A 19,520-nucleotide genomic window follows, 5' to 3' on the forward strand; every position below is an offset into this window, starting at 1 on the left:
AGTGCGGTAACAGTAAAAATAATTAAAAATAATAAAAAGTGGTATAAAAGAATAGCAATAATAAAATAGTAAAATAGTAATAATAAAATAATTATAATAAAAATAATAACAATAGTAAAAGAGTAGAAATAATTAAAGAATAGCAAGAATTAAAGAATAGCGATAATTAAATTCTACAATTTCGCGAATATTCGCACAAAAAATGATTAATAGAAAATAAAAGCAATTTTCAACATAATTATCTTTAATTCGTCGTTGTTAACTTAATTTTTTTTTTATTCCCACAAATCTTTCGTGTAAGGAGAGACACTTGTAATTTAAATTCTGGCATGTCAGTGAACCTGTTAGTTTGTTGAAAAACTTGGTTTTCGAAAAAGAGTGAGAGAGAGAGAGCGGGGAAAAAAAATGCGGTTCATTTCACACACTATTTCTAATATCTACTCAGTCATCATGAGTGCAAGTCTGTTAAAGCTTTTAACGCCTTACAAGTGAAATTTAATTCTGCTGGGATCGCACCCCCTCTGTTTTTTAAGTACTATTTTTTTCTCCCCTTCAACTGGAATGTTTTCCATTTCTTAATTTTTGGGCCCACATATGTATATATATGACACGATTGCATTCGACCCCTCGCTAGTGCATATATTATTTTAGTGGCAGGCATATATACACACATGCAAACAGTATACCATGAACGAAGTTGACAGGTGCCTTGAGAAAAAAAAGAAAGAAAAAGAAAAAAAAAGAGAGAGAGAGAGAGAGTCGAGGGTGGGGGCGAAGAACTTTAATGTAAGCTCTGCATGGAAGGGCTGACAGACCACATGTGCTATTCTGTATCACTTATCTACTTATAATATGACATTCAGCCTGGACCCAGAGTTAATGTCAATGTGTGTCTTTAGGGGGTGACAGTATGTGTCATACAATATTTCGAAATGTATGTAACATAAGTACAAATGCGGTATTTTATATGCTTCTTACATACTCTTTCTCTCCATTAGGGTCATCAACATTGAAACGACATTCTCAATGATAAACAGATTCATGTCAAATTTCGTATTTTGCACTATACATTGTTAGTCGCGAATTAATTATTTATGTATTTACAGATTTTATTTTTTATTAATATTATTTTTCTCTACACTTTTTTTATCGTTTAATTAATTTAACTTCTTTTCTGTTATTTTATTTTTAATTTCTTTATTTTCTGTATTTATTTATCTTCGTATTAATTATTTACTTTTTTTTTATTTCTGTATTTTTTATTAATTTTTGTATTCTTTGTTTATTTTTTTTATTCATTTATTATTATTTATTAGATTTTGCCCTCTTCTCATTATTTTTGATCATTAATTTAATTTATTTTTAATTCTATTTTTTTTATTAATTTTCCCTTTATTTATTTAATTTTATATTCTTTATTTATTTCTGTATTTTTTATTAATTTTCATATTCTTTATTTAATCATATATTCTTTATTTATTTCTGTATTTTTTATTAATTTTCGTATTCTTTATTTATTTTTTTTTCTTTATTTTTGATCGGCAATTTTTTTATTCATTTATTATTATTTATTAGATTTTTTCCTCTTTTCATTATTTTTGTTCATTAATTTAATTTCTTTTCAATTATTCCATTTTTTTTTATTAATTTTCATATTCTTTATTTAATCTTATATTCTTTATTTATTTCTGTATTTTTTATTAATTTTCGTATTCTTTATTTATTTTTTTTTCTTTATTTTTGATCAGCAATTTTTTTATTCATTTATTATAATTTATTAGATTTTTTCCCCTTCTCATTATTTTTGATCATTAATTTAATTTCTTTTCAATTATTCGATTTTTAATTTATTTTCTATATTCTTTATTTATTTCCTTTTTTTTATTAATTTTTGTATTCTTTATTTATTTTTATATTTTTTTATATATTTTTGTATTCTTTATTTATTTTTATATTTTTTATATATTTTTGTATTCATTATATTATTTTTATATTCTTTATATATTTTTGTATTCTTTATATATTTTTATATTCTTTATTCATTTTTGTATTCTTTATTCATTTTTCTGTTCTCTATTTATTTATCAGCGATTTTTGTTTATTTATTCTTAGAAGCATATGAAATACGTATTTTTTGTACTTAATTATAATATTGTAGTTTAATTTTATTAGCAGTGTTATTCTGTTATTAGATTGTAATCTTTTTTTTTTGCAAACGACGTAAATAAGGGAATAATAATTTCAATTATTTTAGTTTACCTTTTTTTAATTTAACGAATTGAGAGAAAAATTGGAGAATATTTTATATTTTATAATAGTAAATCGTGCTATAAAGTAACACTTGAGATTGAATTGAAAAGAAAAATTTTTTATCATTGCTAATTTCTTTTTCTCGACTGATAAGTGTGCTAAACGCGATAAACTTATTGTTCTAATCTGAAAATAACTTTTTGGAAGTCAATATCCCCATTAGATTATTTTTTTTCTCTCTCCATTAGATTATTCTTTTCTCTATTTCTACCATTAAAAATGCAACTATTTTTATTGAAAATTGAATATTCAATATTCAATATAAATAATGAATAGATATCAAACTAAATATTCGAATGTCAGTAAAATTGTATTAAAATAATATTCAAAATTAAATGTGATTTATTTAAATAATTTGTTAAAATAGTAATATTAAAAATAATAAAATAATTAATTAAATAATATTAAAAAAATATTAAATTAAATATTAATTAGTAATAAATATATATTAATTCATTATTTTTGAAAATTATATTTATTCCCGTTTTCTGTTGCTTTACATTTAACATTATTTTGTTATTAATATATTAATTAGTAAAATTAATTATTTTTGAAAAAATGGAAAAACTTTTTATTTTTCGAATAAAAAAACTACTTTTGATCTAATTTCTGGATAAGTGTATATCAGTTTATTATTATTAAAATTAGTCTTGACATTTCGTCATAATATTTGAAACTTTCCTAACGTCTGCGAAAAAGATTACACACGCGAATAACAATATTTCAACATAGTTATTTTATTTGTATAGTGTGCGTGAAAAACGAGAGCAAAATTATTTGCTTCTTTGGTTCAAAAACATACTGGAAACAATTACACAAAAAAATAAAAATAGGAAAATTTATTTTTGAAATATCTTATTTTTTAAGAATAGAAAAAAATTTATTACCTAAAATAGTAAAATTACAGAAAATTATTTTATAAAATAATTTTTAAAAACTAAAATAAATGTTTTTTTAAAAACTTTTTAAGAATTAAAAGAAATGTTTCTAAAATAATTTTTAAAAACTAAAAAAAAAGGTTTTTTAAATTAATTTTTAGAAACTAAAAAAAGTTTTTAAAAAATGTTTTTTAAAGTAATTATTAAAAACTAAAATAGAAAATTGTTTCACTCCGAACGCAAAATATTTTCCCACAATTATTACTGGGTGTCATGTAAAAGGTCAAAGTATTTACGAAATTTGAGAATACTCTCTCTCTCTCTCTCTCTCTCTCTCTCAGTCTGCTTGTACCATCTGTAAATAATGTTTTAAGAAACTTTGAGGAATTAATCTTTAGGAGATCCTTAATCCATTAATATTTTTCTCTTATAATTATCCTTGCAGAGGGAACCCCTCATTTGGGAATGTGAACTCACTCAGGTCAAAAGGAATGTATATATGGAAAAGTCATTTGACCCCTTATGGCAGTCAGTGTCCTGGTGTGGGAAAAAGCGTTGGAAAACTCCAAGTCCTGTCATCGTGTCTAGGATCGTTGCTGCTGTTTAATAGCAACCGAAGAATCAGAGGGGAGGCAAGAGAAGAGAGAAGAGAAAAAAAAAAAAGAAAAAATGTCAAACCAGCTGTCACACACGCGTCACTTCTATCGTAACTACCGTTTCTTCACACTCTCAATTTCTGTTTATTAACACGTAATATTTTATTTATTTATTCGTCTATTTGTCCTGATTATGACACTATTATCATTTCTGTAGTGGCTCTTAATTTTTATTTCATTTTGGTTTTTTATTCTTATGGTTCATTTTTATGTCCTTAAATTTTTGTAACTGAATAACTCTTCTTCAAATGAACGAAGAATTTTTTTATTTCTTTCAATTTGAATTTTCTTTTCGTTAAATTCGAACAAATTCCAAAATTAAATTAAAATTAAAATTAAATGAAAAATTTTGTTTATTCAAATTTTCTTTTCGTTAAATTCAAAGAAAATCCTAAAGTTAAATTAAAATTAAATTTTAAATGTAAAATTGTAAATTAAAAATTAAATTAAAAGCCAAATTAAACGAAAATGTAAAGTTTTGTTAAATCAAATTTTCATTTTTTTAAATTCAAATAAAATTCAAAATTAAATTAAAATCCAAAATTAAATGAAAAATTTTGTTTATCCAAATTTTCTTTTCGTGAAATTCAAACAAAATTCAAAATTAAATTAAAATCCAAATGAAATGGAAAATTTTCATTTATCCAAATTTTGTTTTCGTTAAATTCAAACAAAATCCTAAAATTAAATTTAAATTAAATTTTAAATGTCAAATTGTAAATTAAAAATTAAATTAAAAACCAAATTAAACGAAAATGTAAAATTTTGTTAAATCAAATTTTCATTTCGTTAAATTCAAACAAAAACCAAATTAAATGAAAAATTTTGTTTATCCAAATTTTCTTTTCGTTAAAATCAAACAAAATCCAAAATTAAATCAAAATTCAAATTAAATGAGAAATTTTGTTTATCCAAATTTTCTTTTCGTTAAATTCAAACAAAATCCTAAAATTTAATTAAAATTAAATTTTAAATGTAAAACTGTAAATTGAAAATTAAATTAAAAGCTAAATTTAACGAAAATGTAAAATTTTGTTAAATCAAATTTTCATTTCGTTGAATTCAAACAAAATGGAAATAAATAAAAAGTCTACTATAAGAATAAAAGAAAAAGAAAATTAAAAATTTTGTTTAAACAAATTTTCTTTTAATTAAATTCGAAATGGAATTAAATAAAAATAGAGAATAAAATTAAATAAAAAAATTAAAATAAATAAAAATTGTACTGTTAAAATTAAATAAAAGCCAAATTAAATGAGAAATAAAAAATTATTTTTTGTAAAAATAAAAGAACGTTTAGAAAAAAAAATTGAAACAAAGTAAACAGATTCCGTTACAGTTTGAAAATTTCTTTCAACTTATATAGAATACCTAAAGAAATAATTCTTCATTCAAAAAAATTTAATTTTTAATTTCTTTTTTCGCTGGAAAAGTATTTAAAGTATTTAAGAATAAAAAACTTATTATTGTTTTGTAGATAATGAGGGAATGTTCTGCATCTGTATTATGAGCCGTTGATGATGTTTTTTTCAAAAAAAAAAAAAGAGTTTCGAGAGACATTGCAAAAAAAGAAAAGAAAAAAGAAAAGGACCATTGAATTCATCAGTTTGCAACAAAACAAAAGATAATGTCTGAGATGGTTTATTGTTCCTTTGACAATTCATTCTCCTCATCTTCGCGAGCATGCTGCACTCGCAAAAAGTCTGCACGAGTTCGAAGACATCAGTATGCATTTTAAAAGAAGGAAGCAAAAGGCGATGGCCTAACGGGGCCCCACATGTGTTCTCAAGGCGGTAGAAAAGACTAACGACCCCAAAAACTTTTGCTTAAAAACCCTCAACATCTTCTAGGTATATATATATATATATATTTACATATCTAAACATCCAAAATATTTCCATCAACAAAAATCACAAAAATTTTTCATTTTAGATTCGAGAAGAAATTTGATTTTTTTTGTGTTTCTTTTGAAAGATATTTATTATATTTCACGAATAAATATTTGTTGAGAAAAAATATTTATAAAAATGGAAATATTAAATGAAAATATTTAATGAAAATATTTCATGAAAATATTTAATGTTTATAAATATTTATTCATTTATTAAACGAAAAATAGATATTGAATAATAACTAACTAATTAATATTGATATATGAATATTAAAAATAAATATACTTTTGATGAAAATTCAAATTTTACTTTATAGCTGGAATAAATCCAATAAGTAAAAAGTTTTTCAATTTAAATAAATATGTTCCTAGAGTTTCGAGCATTAAAACGAACGACATTTTTCTTATTTCGTTTAATTTGTATTTTGTTTAAAAAAAATAAACATTTTCACAGGAATTCAATTATTTAAAAAAGAATTTTTTTAATTCTTCGTCAGATTTCAATTACTTTCAATTTTTTAATGAAATTTCTCGATGGAATTTAATTATTTTTAAAAAAATTCAGAAAATTCTGAGAAATTCAATTATTTAAAAAAATTTGAATAAAATTCTTCACAAGAAACTATGTAATTATTTTCATGAATAATAATATTTTTCTCCGTAATTCAATGATTTTTACAAATAAAATTCTTAACAGAAATTCAATTCTTTTCAAAAATAAACATTTTTACAGGAATTCAATTATTTAAAAAAAAAATTTTTTAATTCTTTGTCAGATTAACAGAAATTTAATTCTTTAAAAAATTTTTTAATAAAATTCGTTCAATTATTTTCATAAATAACAAAACTTATCGCAAAATTTCAATTATTTTTTATACAATTTTAAATACAATGATAGAAACTATTATTTATTCTTAAATTTTTTTTTTAAATTTACCGAAAGAATTCAATTATTTTTAAAAATTTTGATAAAATCCTTCATAAAAATTCAATTTTAAGAAATATTTAATTATTGAATAAATTATTTATTTTTGTATGTAAATAATTGGATTATCGAAAAATTTTCTAATAAAAATTTACCAAAAAAATGAATTTCAGGTAAAATTTTAGATAATAATTAAATATTAAAAGAGTTATTGTGTGAATTTTTAGAAATAATTGAACTTTGAAAAGGGTTTAAATTAAAATCTTTGAAAATTTGAATTTATAGTTACAATATTTTTATGACATAAAATAATGATTTTTTCATATTTTATAATAATATTCTTATGAGTTATTGAACTTCAGGGAAAAAGTGAAAATTTTGTCTCGAAATCCGGGAAAAGTCAGGGAAAAACAAAATTGAAGTTTTGTGTCAACCTTGTTTAGGAACTTTGAAAGAAATTTTTTAAAGAAATTTTTAAACAGAAATATTTAAAGAAAAATTTAAAGTTTGAAAGAAATATTTAAAAGAGAATTAAAAATTTTGGGACAATTTATTAAAAAGAGGAAATTTTTTGAACTTTTTATTTATTAATTGCTTGTTGATGAAAATTTTTCATCTCTCACGATTTCTGTAATAATAATAATAATTTTTTTTAATAATATTTACAGAGTACAGATTTAAATACCCTATATTGAAAGCCACGCGAGTGGGCGGCGCATCCAATGAGAAAAGGGCCCTCTCTCTCTCTTCTTTTCTGGTCCTCGGATATCATCCCCCTTCATGCAAGAAGCTCTTTTTCAAGGGTGGAGGGGGACTTTTCTCTAAACTCCAACAGCATCTTTCAATTCTGTAACCAGTGTAGAAGTCACACTTTCCTCTTATCTCGGGTCAGTTCACTTGCAACATTCTTCGAGCTCTCGCGATCTTCAGTCTCAAAGATAACGTGATTTTCTCTCTATACAACATCGCATCGAGAATTTCTATTAATTCTATATAATTATAAATATACATAATTATTTATCTATATTTTATTTACTTCGGAAATTATTTAATTTCCCATCAGGAGGAAAAATTCCAAATAATTTTTATTCAAAAATGGTGAAAAAATTAAAGAATTGAAAATGATTTTCTTTACAAAATAATTTATAATAAACATTTCGAAAATAAGTCAAGTTTTAAAGGTGAAGAAAAAGTGATGTAAATCGTGGAATTTACTTTGGGAAAATAGCAAAAATAAAAAATTTGGAAATTACTTTGAGAAAATTCGAAATTGAGTTTTCGCTTAAGCGAGAAAATAAGAGCGAATCATACGTCACATGCATGTGTCGTAATCGAGATAAATATATAGAATTCCTCATTTAGAGAAACGTCTAAACTCCATAGTCTGCAATCTTATCAAGATTTATCAACATTTCAAAAAAGCAATTGCAAAAAAAAATGATTTTAATTAAGAGAGGAAAAATTCAAGAATCATTGGTTTAATTTTTTCCCCAAAAATTAGAGAAATATAAATACAAAAAAAAGTATAAATATTGAGAAGAAAAATGCATTTGGAGAAAATTTTGGGATTATTGAATGAAGAGAATTCTAGTGATAGTACAATGAAACGAGAAAGTGAGAATTTCACATTTTCCGGAACATCATTGGGCTCCATTTCTGGAGAGTGGACGTCACAAATGGAGAATTCAACCCTTTCGCCATTAATGCTGAGTCCAAAGGCAGAGGAAATTAATGAATGGGATCAGATAAGTTCAATTTTTCAATATCCCACGGATCCTTATTATTCCGAAACGGGAAATTTGTATTCACCGGACAGTACCGGAAGTGAAGTTTCAACTCCAACATGGGGCAGTGGCTATCATAAAAGTGAATACGGTGAATTTTCCGACGAAGTGCTGAGGAATCAACGATTGCCACCGGTCGAGACGGTGTTTTCATTCTCGAGGCCTTTTGGAAGCCAGATTTCCGATTTTTCCAATTCTCAGGTAATATTCATTAATATTTTTTTACTAATATAATTAATATACAAAATTAATATTTCACCAGTTTATTATTTAATTACCAAGACTTGTAAAATTTTAATCATTTATTGCTAATTGGTACTAATTATTCATTTTCTTCATTTTCTTTTCGTTTCAAAAAAGGAAAATTTTATTCATTTATTTTTTGAAAAAATTTGCCCTTGTTAATCAGATTAAATTTTTTAAAGTTGAAAACTTATTTATTTATTGAATTTATTTATTTTTTGAAAAATGTTTCCATTGTTAAAGTTGAAAACGAAAAATAAATTCAATTGTTTGTTCGAAAATTGTAATAAGTGCTTTTTGAAAAAATTCAATTATTCAGTTTTTTAGGAAATTTAAATAAATGTTTTAGGGGCTCAAAATCGGAGAATTAATAATTGCCAAATAGAGAGAATCGCAATTCATGTTTTTCACAATTTATGTGACGAATGACGCAAAACTTATTGAAATTTTACTGAACTCTCATGTTATTTTGTATGTTATCGGCAAATTTATGCTACGATATCAAAATTGCAAAATTATGAACGTCAAAGAATAATACAAAATATTCGAAGGAAAACATTAAATAAAAACCATAAATTAAATAACAAAACAACAAAAGAGTAAATAGTGTAAAAAAATGCTAAAAACAAATTTTTCCATCGTGTTTTGAATTTGAAAATAATTAAAATTGTACCATTATTTTATTTATCGTGCTCATAATATTAAATTAGAATTATTATATTATTGAATAACTTAATAAATTAAATTTTTAATCACTTTATTATTTTTAATAACTTAATTTAAATTTCACTTATTAAATTTAATTAACAAGTAAACAATTATTTTTAATTATATTTAATTATATTTAATTATATTTATTTAATATTTCTTTTGCAGATATTTGAGGAGATCCCAGAGCCTCAGGAATCACAAAATTTGAATCTACAATTTCAGGAGATTCTGAACGATACAAATACAAATGACAGTTTGCAAATAATCGAAGAATTCGATTTGGGTTTAATTCGAGGTGATCCAACGACTTTGGTGACGAATTTAGATCTGTCAAAAGCGGGAAATTCCGCTTATCATGAGTTGACAGAGTACACGGAAATCGTCAATGACACATCATCATCGTCCTGCTACGCCGTTGGTCATCTTGTTTCGTCCCAACAATCATCACTGCCAACCAATTTCAAACACAATAATATTCAAGACTTTCAAATTCAGAATATTGACAATCAAATTGTCCTGCCGAGGAATGAAGGTCTTCTGATTGCCAACAATCATCGACGGGTCCCGTCTTTGAAAGTGGAGAACTCGCCGAAACGAGAAGATTCCTATGGTGAGATTTAGTTCATAATTTTAATTATTTGACAATTTTTTATTTATTTTTATTTGATTTTTTTTTATTTTTTTTTTGTTTAACTATTTTTATTGTTATTTATTTTTTTTGTTTAACTATTTTAAGTCATTTAATTTTTTTGTTTGACTATTTTTATTATTATTTAATTTTTTTGTCTGACTATTTTAATTACTTTGTGTAAATTTGATTTTATTTTATTAATGTGGGGGATTTTTTCTTTTTTCAGGTGAGAGACAAAATGAGGAGTATCGTTGTCAGTGGATTGATTGCGGAAGTGTTTTCGCCGAGCAAGAGGGTTTGGTGCGACACATTGAGAAAAAACACGTTGAATCATCGTCTTCATATTCCCATGTTCACAGTAGAAGAAGTCACAAGGATCGAAGCGATAAGGATAAGGATAATAATGCGAATAATTCAAATTCCACCGGACAGGATGAATTCACGTGCCATTGGCAAGGATGTCCTCGGGGGCGTCCTTTCAACGCTCGTTACAAATTATTAATTCACATGAGGGTCCACAGCGGCGAAAAGCCAAATAAATGCCCAGTAAGTATTCTTTAATCAATTATTCTAAAAATATTCAACGTAATTTCTTTAGTTTCTTTATTTTTTTATTTCTTTTTCTTCTTTTCTTTTTTTTTCTTTAACTTTTCCATTTTTTGTAATTGTTTTTTTATAGTTTTTTTTTAGTTATTTCCTTTTTACTTTAGTTTTTCTTTTTTTTTAGTTATTTCCTTTTTTCTTTAGTTTTTCATTTTTTTTAGTTATTTCCTTTTTTCTTTAGTTTTTCATTTCTATTAATGAGTCAAATTTATTCTATCAATAAAATGAAGATCAATTATTTTTATTTTTCTATTTTAATTAAATAATAAATTGTGAAATTAAAACTATTAACTTTTTCTCAGTTCTCGGGCTGCACGAAGGCGTTTTCTCGACTGGAAAATTTGAAAATCCACCAAAGATCTCATACGGGCGAGAGGCCCTACGCCTGTCAACATCGCGGTTGTTCGAAAGCATTCAGCAACAGCAGCGATCGTGCAAAACACCAAAGAACTCATTACGACACGGTAATTATATGAATAATCGTATTTTTTTCATAATGATTATTATCGTAATTATTATTATTATTTATCTTTAAAATTAAAAGACAAACATTTTTGAAATAAAAGAAAAATACAAGTAAAAAATAGTAGAAAAATTGTAAAAGAAATGTAAAAAATAATAAGAAAATTAATTATTATTAATAAAAAATTATAAATTTTATAATTTGTACTATTTATGTTTCCAGAAACCATACGCTTGTCAAGTCACCGGCTGCGGTAAACGTTACACCGATCCATCGAGTTTAAGAAAACATTTGAAAAATCACACAGAAAATTCATCTAATTCATCGTCAAAATCATCGTCGGGATTATCCACGAAAGAATCGTCGTTAACTCGTGTCTATCATGAAACAACGAACGAGGATGTTTTACGATTGGATAATCAACAAGAAATCACGATCAACAACAATGGAAATTATCGAAGTCGAAAGTGTTCCGATGTTCTCGACGACGACAATGTGGAATTGTCTTTAAATTTCGACGACAGCCAACAGGAATTCATTCCCTACGAGTCAGTGAAACGATTTCTCAATCATAGCAATTACAACGATAATATTACAGGTAAAAAGTCAATTTTTTTTGAAAATTTATTACACCCACAAGGTGAATAATTATTCACCTTCAAGTGTGTAAAATGAAAATTATCGATGAATCATTCCGAGAATACTGCGTGAAAACAAAACGAAAGATTTGAATCTTATCGGGAAACTCGTATTGAAAAATTTTCTCAGATGATTTTTGTAATTATGTAATTCCGTTTTCTCGCTTCTTAGATCTGTTGGAATTCTATTCTATTTTTTTAGTAATGCAATTTTTTGAATTCTATTCATTCTTTATTTTTAATTTCCAATTTAATTTTTTTTTACGTTTCTTTTTTGAAAAGGAAAAAAAGTTGCCTATTTTTTGTGTAAGCGTAAATTTTATTTTTATTCCTTTGGTTCGTAATTTTCAATTATGAAACTTTATTAATAGATCCAAAAGTTCTGAAATTTGAAAAGAATGAAATTATTTGCCTATATAAATATTTTCAGAATTTCGAACATTGAATAAAAAAGAAAATCTTACACAATTAGAAATTTAAAAATTAAAAACTATGATTTCATTTTTTGAAATATGACGCAATATATTTGTTATAAAATTTAAATTTGAACAGAAAATAAATATTTGAACGTTCGAAACTTCAGGGGAATTATAATTAGATAAATGGAAATATTCTAAAAATTCTGAACGTTCAAATGAAAAAATTATTTTTTCACTATAAAGTTTCAAAAATTATTCACTAAAATAAAAATCAAAAGCATAAATTAAATATTTTAAAACTTTACAAGTTAATTTTGAACACTTGGCCCAATATTATTTTTAGAAAATTTAAATTTGAAGGGAAACTAAATAAATTTCATTCTATTAAACGTTCAGAACTTTAGGAACAAAAATTGAGGAAATTTCTACCAAAAATTTTCTTTACTGAAGAAATATTTTATTTGAATTAAAATTCAATGGTAAATTAAAATTAAAGTAAATATTAATTAAAATAAAAATAAAAACTAATTAAAATTGAAATAAATTAAAATTGAAATAAAAGTGAAGTAAAATGAAAATAAAAATCAATTCAAAAAATTTCCCATTTTAATAAAGACAGTAATTGAGTGATAAATAAATTCTCCAGAGTTTATCCGTTCATATTTAAATAATGTTATCTCGATAAAGTGAAATAGCAAATATAAATCCGAGAAAGAATGTAAAGTATTTGATATTTTGATTTGAAGGTTTTTTGGTTTTGATTTTTTCTCTATTTTTAAATCACGATTGGCGAGGAATGTGAGGACAAGAATGAAATGGACATTATATTCCAATTCTAGATGAAATCGTGTAAACATCTTGTCAGTGACACGCTTTTTGGTCCACCATTATGAATCTCAGAGGAGGTTTGGTTGCTTTTATGCCTTTACCCCACACCGAGTCTTAAAATAATATTCTTACTCTTTCGGTTTTTTTTTCTCTCGATTTTTTTTTCGAGACTTGCTCTCGTGTACGTAACGCACGCGCCACGCACGACGCAAGTGACACGTGCATCGCACGTACCCGATCCATTTTTACACTCTTTACCACTGCACGAACAATCGAATTATAAAAGAAACATAACCGAAACTCTTTCATTTTATTTGTAGCGACTTCAAAAATTATCTCAACTCAACACTCTTTATATAAAGTCCTTTTAAACTTTGCACTGCCATTTCAATTATTTTTGAGAAGAAGAAGAAGAAGAAGAAGATTTATCAATATTTCTTTCTTTTTGATTGAAAATTATTTTTCTTTTTTTGAAATTAAATAAATAATCGTAAGTATCCGGTCTACTAATATTAGTCTATTAATGTTTATTATATTTATTAACTATATAATTATATAATCTATAGAAAAATATTTCTTATTAAAATATTTCTTGTTTTTAATTTTCGTTTCTTTTTTCATTGCAGATTACGACAATTTTCAAGAACTCGAGCCCGATATTGAGCAGCAATTTTTCGATTTGACGAATTTTGAAGAATCGATTTTTATCGCTGGTTAAATTTTTGTTACTTTTTTGTTTTTTTTTTGGTAATCTGAATTTTTTTCAGATTAAATCGTGATCTCAAGAAAATGGACCAAATTTATATTTTACAAAATAATGACTGCGATATTAAGAGGATGTTTTTTACAAATGAGAATGTTTATATTATATATTAATGTATAGATCGTTTTTTGAGAAAATTTTAATTTTTAATTTGATATTATTACATTTGACAATTTTTCTATAAAAAGTGTTTATATTTTATTAAGTGAAATTTTAATTTGATATTTTCGTACTGCGAGAGTGTTAAAAATATAATATTGATATACAAAGTCAATACGTGATAATAATATTTGACGAGTTTATTTTTGTACATAAAGAAAATTATAAGTATTTTGTAGTGAATGAATATGAATTAGATAATAGACCTTGATTAATGACTAATGGATCTTTTTCTTTTTTATTTAAAAATTACCGTCATCCAATCGTTTTTGATGACCCCACGTATCGCCTTTTTCTGTTAGTTGACGGCCTTGCAAAAAGCGGGCGTCTCATTGGCCGGAATATGTGAGCAAATTAATTTTTTGAAATTTCTCACTGCCATGTGTTGATTTTCTTTCGTGTAAACCTGAATAGGAGAATAAGCATTTTTTTAATATATTGTTTATTGATTTTTTATGATAATGATATATTTATTTATGGTATGTTTTTTTTAATTAAGCGTCAAATTAATTATTTTTTAAATTTATTTATATACTTATTCGTATATTTGAATTTAAATAAATTTTTTAAATAATTAATTAATTTTAAACATTAATTTTAATTAAATTAAAAAAGTTTTTCAAATTGTTTGACAATTGTCAAACAATTTGAAAAACTTGTTTAATTAATCCATAAATTTTTTTTTAAGACAAAAATTCATTTTTTTAAATAAAATTTCCAAAAAAGAAGAAAATTGTTTAATATCAACAGGAATAAAAAAAATCTTTTCAATTGCCATGAAATTAAATTGAAATATTTAAAAAAAAATGGTTAAATATAACGAATCTGTTTAATCAACATAAAATTAAATTACAAGTATTAAAAAAAGTAAAAATTGAAAATGGAAAACAAAAAATAAAATAGAGAATTTTATTTTAATTTTTAATTTTTAATTAAGCAACTAAAAATAGAAAATTGAGAAGATTTTATAGAAAATAAATTTTCTGAACTATTAGAAAATCTGAAAATGTCAGAAATATTTTCAATACATGATTGAAATTATTTTTCTAGAAGTTAACAATTTTTTTTATATCAAATTACATCAATTTATTAATCGATGGAGTAATTTTAGTTTGATTGTTTCAAAAGAATAAAAAATCAGTGTCGTGACTTAAAAATAAAATAAAAAAAAAAAACAAGATGTGATTGAAAGAAAATAAATTTACTCAAGAGACAGTTATGCGAGTGAAAGGGAAATCTCTGAAGCACCACTTACGCTAATTATTTACTGTTTAATTTTACGAGATTCACGTTAACTTTCATACTTTCAAAAATTTTTCCTTAAAAAAGAACTCTTTTTTTTCTGTCAAAAATGAATTTTTCCTTTTTTTAGAAACTAAAATTTAAGTTTTTTTACGAAATTAATTTTTTACTCACTCCATTGATTACAATTGTTGGCACGAATGCTATTGGTTTTTGAAACAAGTTCGTGATATTTCCGTGTCCGGCTAAAAGTTCATCACCCTGGGAATTTCCTTTGCAGACAACGATATGATTCTTTGAATCTTCTTTTAAGCCAATTTGCAAGGCGCACTAGAAAGAGAAAAAAATATTGAAAATTATTATTTTGTTTTTAATCACGTTCCATTATTTAATATTTCGGGAAACAACTTGTATTATTTTTAATTATTAATTCTTTAATCAAGTTTCACTTTTTTCCGGGAAATAAATAATAATCATGTTTTGTTATTATTTTTTTTCCTGTTGATTCTAGAGAAATGTTTAAAAATAAAAAAAACAAAGGAAAAAAATATTTGTATTAAAAAATATCGTTTGTAAATATACTTGCCAAAGTGACAGAAGTTTCGGGATTTTGACTAGTCATGGCACAACCGACAAGATCAACCAATAATTGTTGTTTGTCCTGTAATCCAAGATCGAGATTTTGAATTTCGCTGATTGCACAAGCTTGGGCTTTATTCCCTCGGCATTCAGGTTGTCCATGTTGGCATGTAAAATGCCAAGTTGAGTCAGTCTTAAAGTGCTGAAAAAGAAACAAATTATTTTAATTTTATCGAACCGAATTATTTTTTTGAAAAAAAAATTCTATAAATAAAAAAATACTCTTTTGATATTTTTTTCTCACATAAAACTGATTAGAATTGAATTTCAAAAGAACTAACAAAGAATTGATCATTGTTTCCTCAAAAAAATTTTCTGTAAATAAAGAAACAAAAATTTCGAGATTTATTCTCATAAAAGTTGATCACGATTCAAATGAAAAAAATATTTAAAAAAAATTGGAAAATAATTAATTAATAAAATTAATAAAATTAGTGAAGTTAATAAAATTAATAAAATGAGTAAAGTTAATAAAATTAATAAAATTAGTAAAGTTAATAAAATTAATTAAATTATTAGAGTTAATAAAATTAAATAAAGTAACAAACCGTCGATTTTCCGTAAGGAACAAAATTGATGTGAAGGAATTTTTTAAGATGAGGATACGTTGGAACAAGTTGATCCCTCACGAAATTGATACTGTCGGGACATAAAGACTCATAGTAAAGGTCAACATTGACGATTGTATTTTCACTGGCAACCTGCATAGAAAATTAAAATTAATTAATAATTTTTTTTAATTATTTACAAATAGAAAATTTATTTTATTCAACAATTTTTTCCAATAGAAAATATTTTACAAAAATGAAAGAACTCACCAAATAAAATAAAGCTGCAAAGCAAATTGTAGCCGTTATTGTCTTCATGATTACCGTGGCGTTATTCCCGATTAAATGATTAATGGTCAAGTTTTACCAAAGTCAGAATCACGACTAATAGTTATACCAGTTGGAGAATGGAACCTCCAAGTAGAGGGGACTTTCATCCAAGTATGAGAGGGATTAATAAAATGGAAAGGAGGGATTGCATATAAACGAAAGATACTGCGTACTTTGGAACCATTTTTATCATTTCAAAAGCTGTGTTTAATCAACCATTTAATCTTTATCACCTTTTTATCGTAACATTTCTTCTTTCTTTTTATAATCCTTCAAAATTTCGTCAGTTACTTCACTTTAACAAATTTCTCCTCCAAAAATTTCTGTTATTTTCTTTTAATTTAAATTTTAACCGAATTTTGCTGATTCGTTGAGTTTTTTGGAAATTTATCATTTTTGTCGATTTTATGATAGACACTGAATTTTGCTGATTTATTGTATTTTTTAAATTGAACTCTAACTTATGATTTTTTATTTATTCGGAATTTTTATTTAAATAGAAATTTAATTTTAATATATTTTGAATTTTAATTCAAATAGCAATTTAATTGAAATATTTTGAATTTTAATTTAAATAGAAATTTAATTGAAATATTTTGAATTTTAATCTAAATAGAAATTTAATTGAAATATTTTGGATTTTAATTCGAATAGAAATTTAATTTTAATATTTTGAATTTTCATTTAAATAGAAATTTAATTGAAATATTTTGAATTTTAATCTAAATAGAAATTTAATTGAAATATTTTGAATTTTAATTTGAATAAAAATTTAATTTTAATAATTTTAATAGAAATTTAATTTGAATATTTTTAATTATAATTTAAATATAAATTTAATTTAAAGACAACAGATTTTGGAAATAAAAAAATTGTTAATTGCTTAATTTAATAATTTACCAGTTTTAAATCTGTAAATATTGACGGTCCTTATTGTAAAATTTGTAGATTTTTTTTTTACAAAAAGTTAACTTTACTGCTTTGTTTTCAAGACAAGAAGTCGTTGCTAATAAATATCGATAAGAAATAGTCATTAACTACATTATATACTTAAACGTGTACGTAACATTTTTGCGTTTAGTTTTATCAATTACAAATATTTCTATAAAAACGTTTATTTTTCATATATATTTTACTATTTGACTCCGATTTTACGATTTTTAAATTAAGTCTTTTTAGAAATCTTTAAAATAATATAATTTAATAAATAGAAATTATAGCCACAGTTTAAAAAATTAAAGAGAAAAAATAATTAAATTTTTGAACAAGTTCTTGACCTGTATTTAATTTTTTTAAAATCAAGTTTTATTTAATTAAATATTTGTTCTCGTTATTTTACACTGAAAAAAAAAAAGTATTGAACCAAGAAAATTTTTCTTGGTTGAAGTAAATCGTGGGATTGAATACGGCCAAGACTATTAAAGTATTGATTCAAGAAAACGATTTTCTTGACATAGGATATTTGGGAGAAGAACATATATTCTTGATCCAAGAAAATATGGAATTCGACCAAGAAGTTAGTCTTCTTATACGAAATATAAAATGTATTAAATGAATAAAATATTTTCTTGTTCTAAGAATATATATAGATGATTGAATTATTTTATTCGATTCATTCAATGTTTTGTAACGTTCGTTCAAGTAATTCAAGATTAAATGAAGAAAACATTTATTTTGTGAGAAGAACAGATATTCTTGATCCAAGAAAATATGGAATTCTACCAAGAAATTAAGTAGCATGTAAGAAATGCAGAATATATTAATTCAAAATCATTTATGTATCAAATCAAGAAAGTATGTTCTCTGTCCGAGAAAATATTTTCTTGATTTGAGAAAATTTATAGTTTTCAATCAAAAAAATACTTTCTCAATACAAGTAAATTATTTACTTAAATTACCCCCCCCCCTTACCTCCATCCCATCTTTTCTAATACTTAGGTCAAACATTTTTATTATTTAATTAATTAACATTTATATTTTTTATTTAAATAATTAAATAATTATTATTTTACATATATATTTACATTTAATTAATACTTAACACAAATACAACAAATATACCTTGAAAGAAAATTTTCCACGGTCGGAGGAATTGAACTCGGGTTGCACGCACCAGAAGCCGTCACGCTACCACTATGCCATCCTAGCCTCAATGGACAGTTTTCAAAAACTGATATTTAAGTTGCATATACATTTGAAGAAAAATATTTTCTTGGATCAAGAACACCGGCATTGTGTTAAGTAAAAAAAAGTTTCAAAGCAAATAAATAAAATGATTCGATTCAAGAAACATGAATTCTCCAGACAATACTTTATTATTTCGCTTAAGAACATATATTCTAGATTCAATACTTTTTGGTACTTCGGAAAAGTAAAATATTTGGTTGAAATAATTACATATTTAGTTCCGCCAAATACTACATTCTTAATTCAAGAATTCTGTTCAATGCTAATAATTACTTGACACAAGAAAATGAATTTCTTTCTTCAAATAAATATGGAATTAATTGAATATAATTTTTAATCGACTTGAAACAAATATTTACTTATATTAAGATCTTACACTTAATTGAATTGAATAAATAAAATATTTCATTCCAGAAAATATAACATTCTCGCAAGAAATTAATGATTTTGAAACATGAGAATATAGAAATGCTTCAAGTAAAAGAAATGCTTAGATTAATTAATATTTCTTTGAAACAAAATAATTTTTAATTGAGTTGAAACAATTATTAACTTGTATTAATCTTCCCATTTTCTTGGCTCAAGACTATGGGTGTTGGATGAAATAAATAGTTGCTTTAAAGGAAATAAAAAAATTATTTGACTCAAGATACCAAATGACTCAAGGTAAAT

General features: G+C 24.0%; 2 protein-coding genes across 3 annotated transcripts; one reads left to right on the forward strand and one right to left on the reverse strand.

The window, feature by feature from the left end:
• The first annotated feature begins 3,380 nt into the window (after positions 1-3,380).
• Positions 3,381-13,883, forward strand: LOC122510277 (zinc finger protein 813-like). Of its 2 annotated transcripts, none has more exons than XM_043624795.1 (8): positions 3,381-3,938; positions 5,322-5,694; positions 7,329-8,645; positions 9,564-10,008; positions 10,256-10,575; positions 10,935-11,096; positions 11,318-11,693; positions 13,607-13,883. In XM_043624795.1, the coding sequence occupies exons 3-8, from the start codon at positions 8,205-8,207 to the stop codon at positions 13,696-13,698; spliced, it is 1,836 nt and encodes a 611-aa protein (XP_043480730.1). In that variant the 5' UTR covers positions 3,381-3,938; positions 5,322-5,694; positions 7,329-8,204; the 3' UTR covers positions 13,699-13,883. The 2 variants fall into 2 exon arrangements, with proteins under 2 accessions (XP_043480730.1, XP_043480729.1); XM_043624794.1 differs by having other exon boundaries at positions 3,381-3,894.
• A 134-nt stretch (positions 13,884-14,017) lies between these two features.
• On the reverse strand, positions 14,018-16,789 carry LOC122510280 (GILT-like protein 1). The gene is made up of 5 exons (XM_043624798.1): positions 16,602-16,789; positions 16,332-16,484; positions 15,731-15,925; positions 15,319-15,474; positions 14,018-14,308 (listed from the first exon to the last, which is right to left on the reverse strand). Exons 1-5 carry the CDS (start codon positions 16,647-16,649, stop codon positions 14,201-14,203), a joined length of 660 nt encoding a protein of 219 aa, XP_043480733.1. The 5' UTR covers positions 16,650-16,789; the 3' UTR covers positions 14,018-14,200.
• Positions 16,790-19,520: the final 2,731 nt, after the last annotated feature.

The sequence above is a fragment of the Leptopilina heterotoma genome, unplaced genomic scaffold, assembly GCF_015476425.1.
Source record: "Leptopilina heterotoma isolate Lh14 unplaced genomic scaffold, ASM1547642v1 Lhet_68, whole genome shotgun sequence".
In the NCBI taxonomy this organism is placed as follows: Eukaryota; Metazoa; Arthropoda; class Insecta; order Hymenoptera; family Figitidae; genus Leptopilina; species Leptopilina heterotoma.

Excerpts from the sequence above, each read along its gene's own strand:
- LOC122510277 (XM_043624795.1), top strand. The coding sequence starts at position 8,205 with ATGCATTTGGAGAAAATTTTGGGATTATTGAATGAAGAGAATTCTAGT. Across the intron at positions 8,646-9,563 it reads CCGATTTTTCCAATTCTCAG|ATATTTGAGGAGATCCCAGA; the intron begins GTAATATTCATT and ends TTTCTTTTGCAG. Across the intron at positions 11,694-13,606 it reads TTACAACGATAATATTACAG|ATTACGACAATTTTCAAGAA; the intron begins GTAAAAAGTCAA and ends TTTTCATTGCAG.
- LOC122510280 (XM_043624798.1), bottom strand. The coding sequence starts at position 16,649 with ATGAAGACAATAACGGCTACAATTTGCTTTGCAGCTTTATTTTATTTG. Across the intron at positions 15,475-15,730 it reads CCGAAACTTCTGTCACTTTG|TGCGCCTTGCAAATTGGCTT; the intron begins GCAAGTATATTT and ends TTCTCTTTCTAG. Across the intron at positions 14,309-15,318 it reads CAACAATTGTAATCAATGGA|GTTTACACGAAAGAAAATCA; the intron begins GTGAGTAAAAAA and ends TCTCCTATTCAG.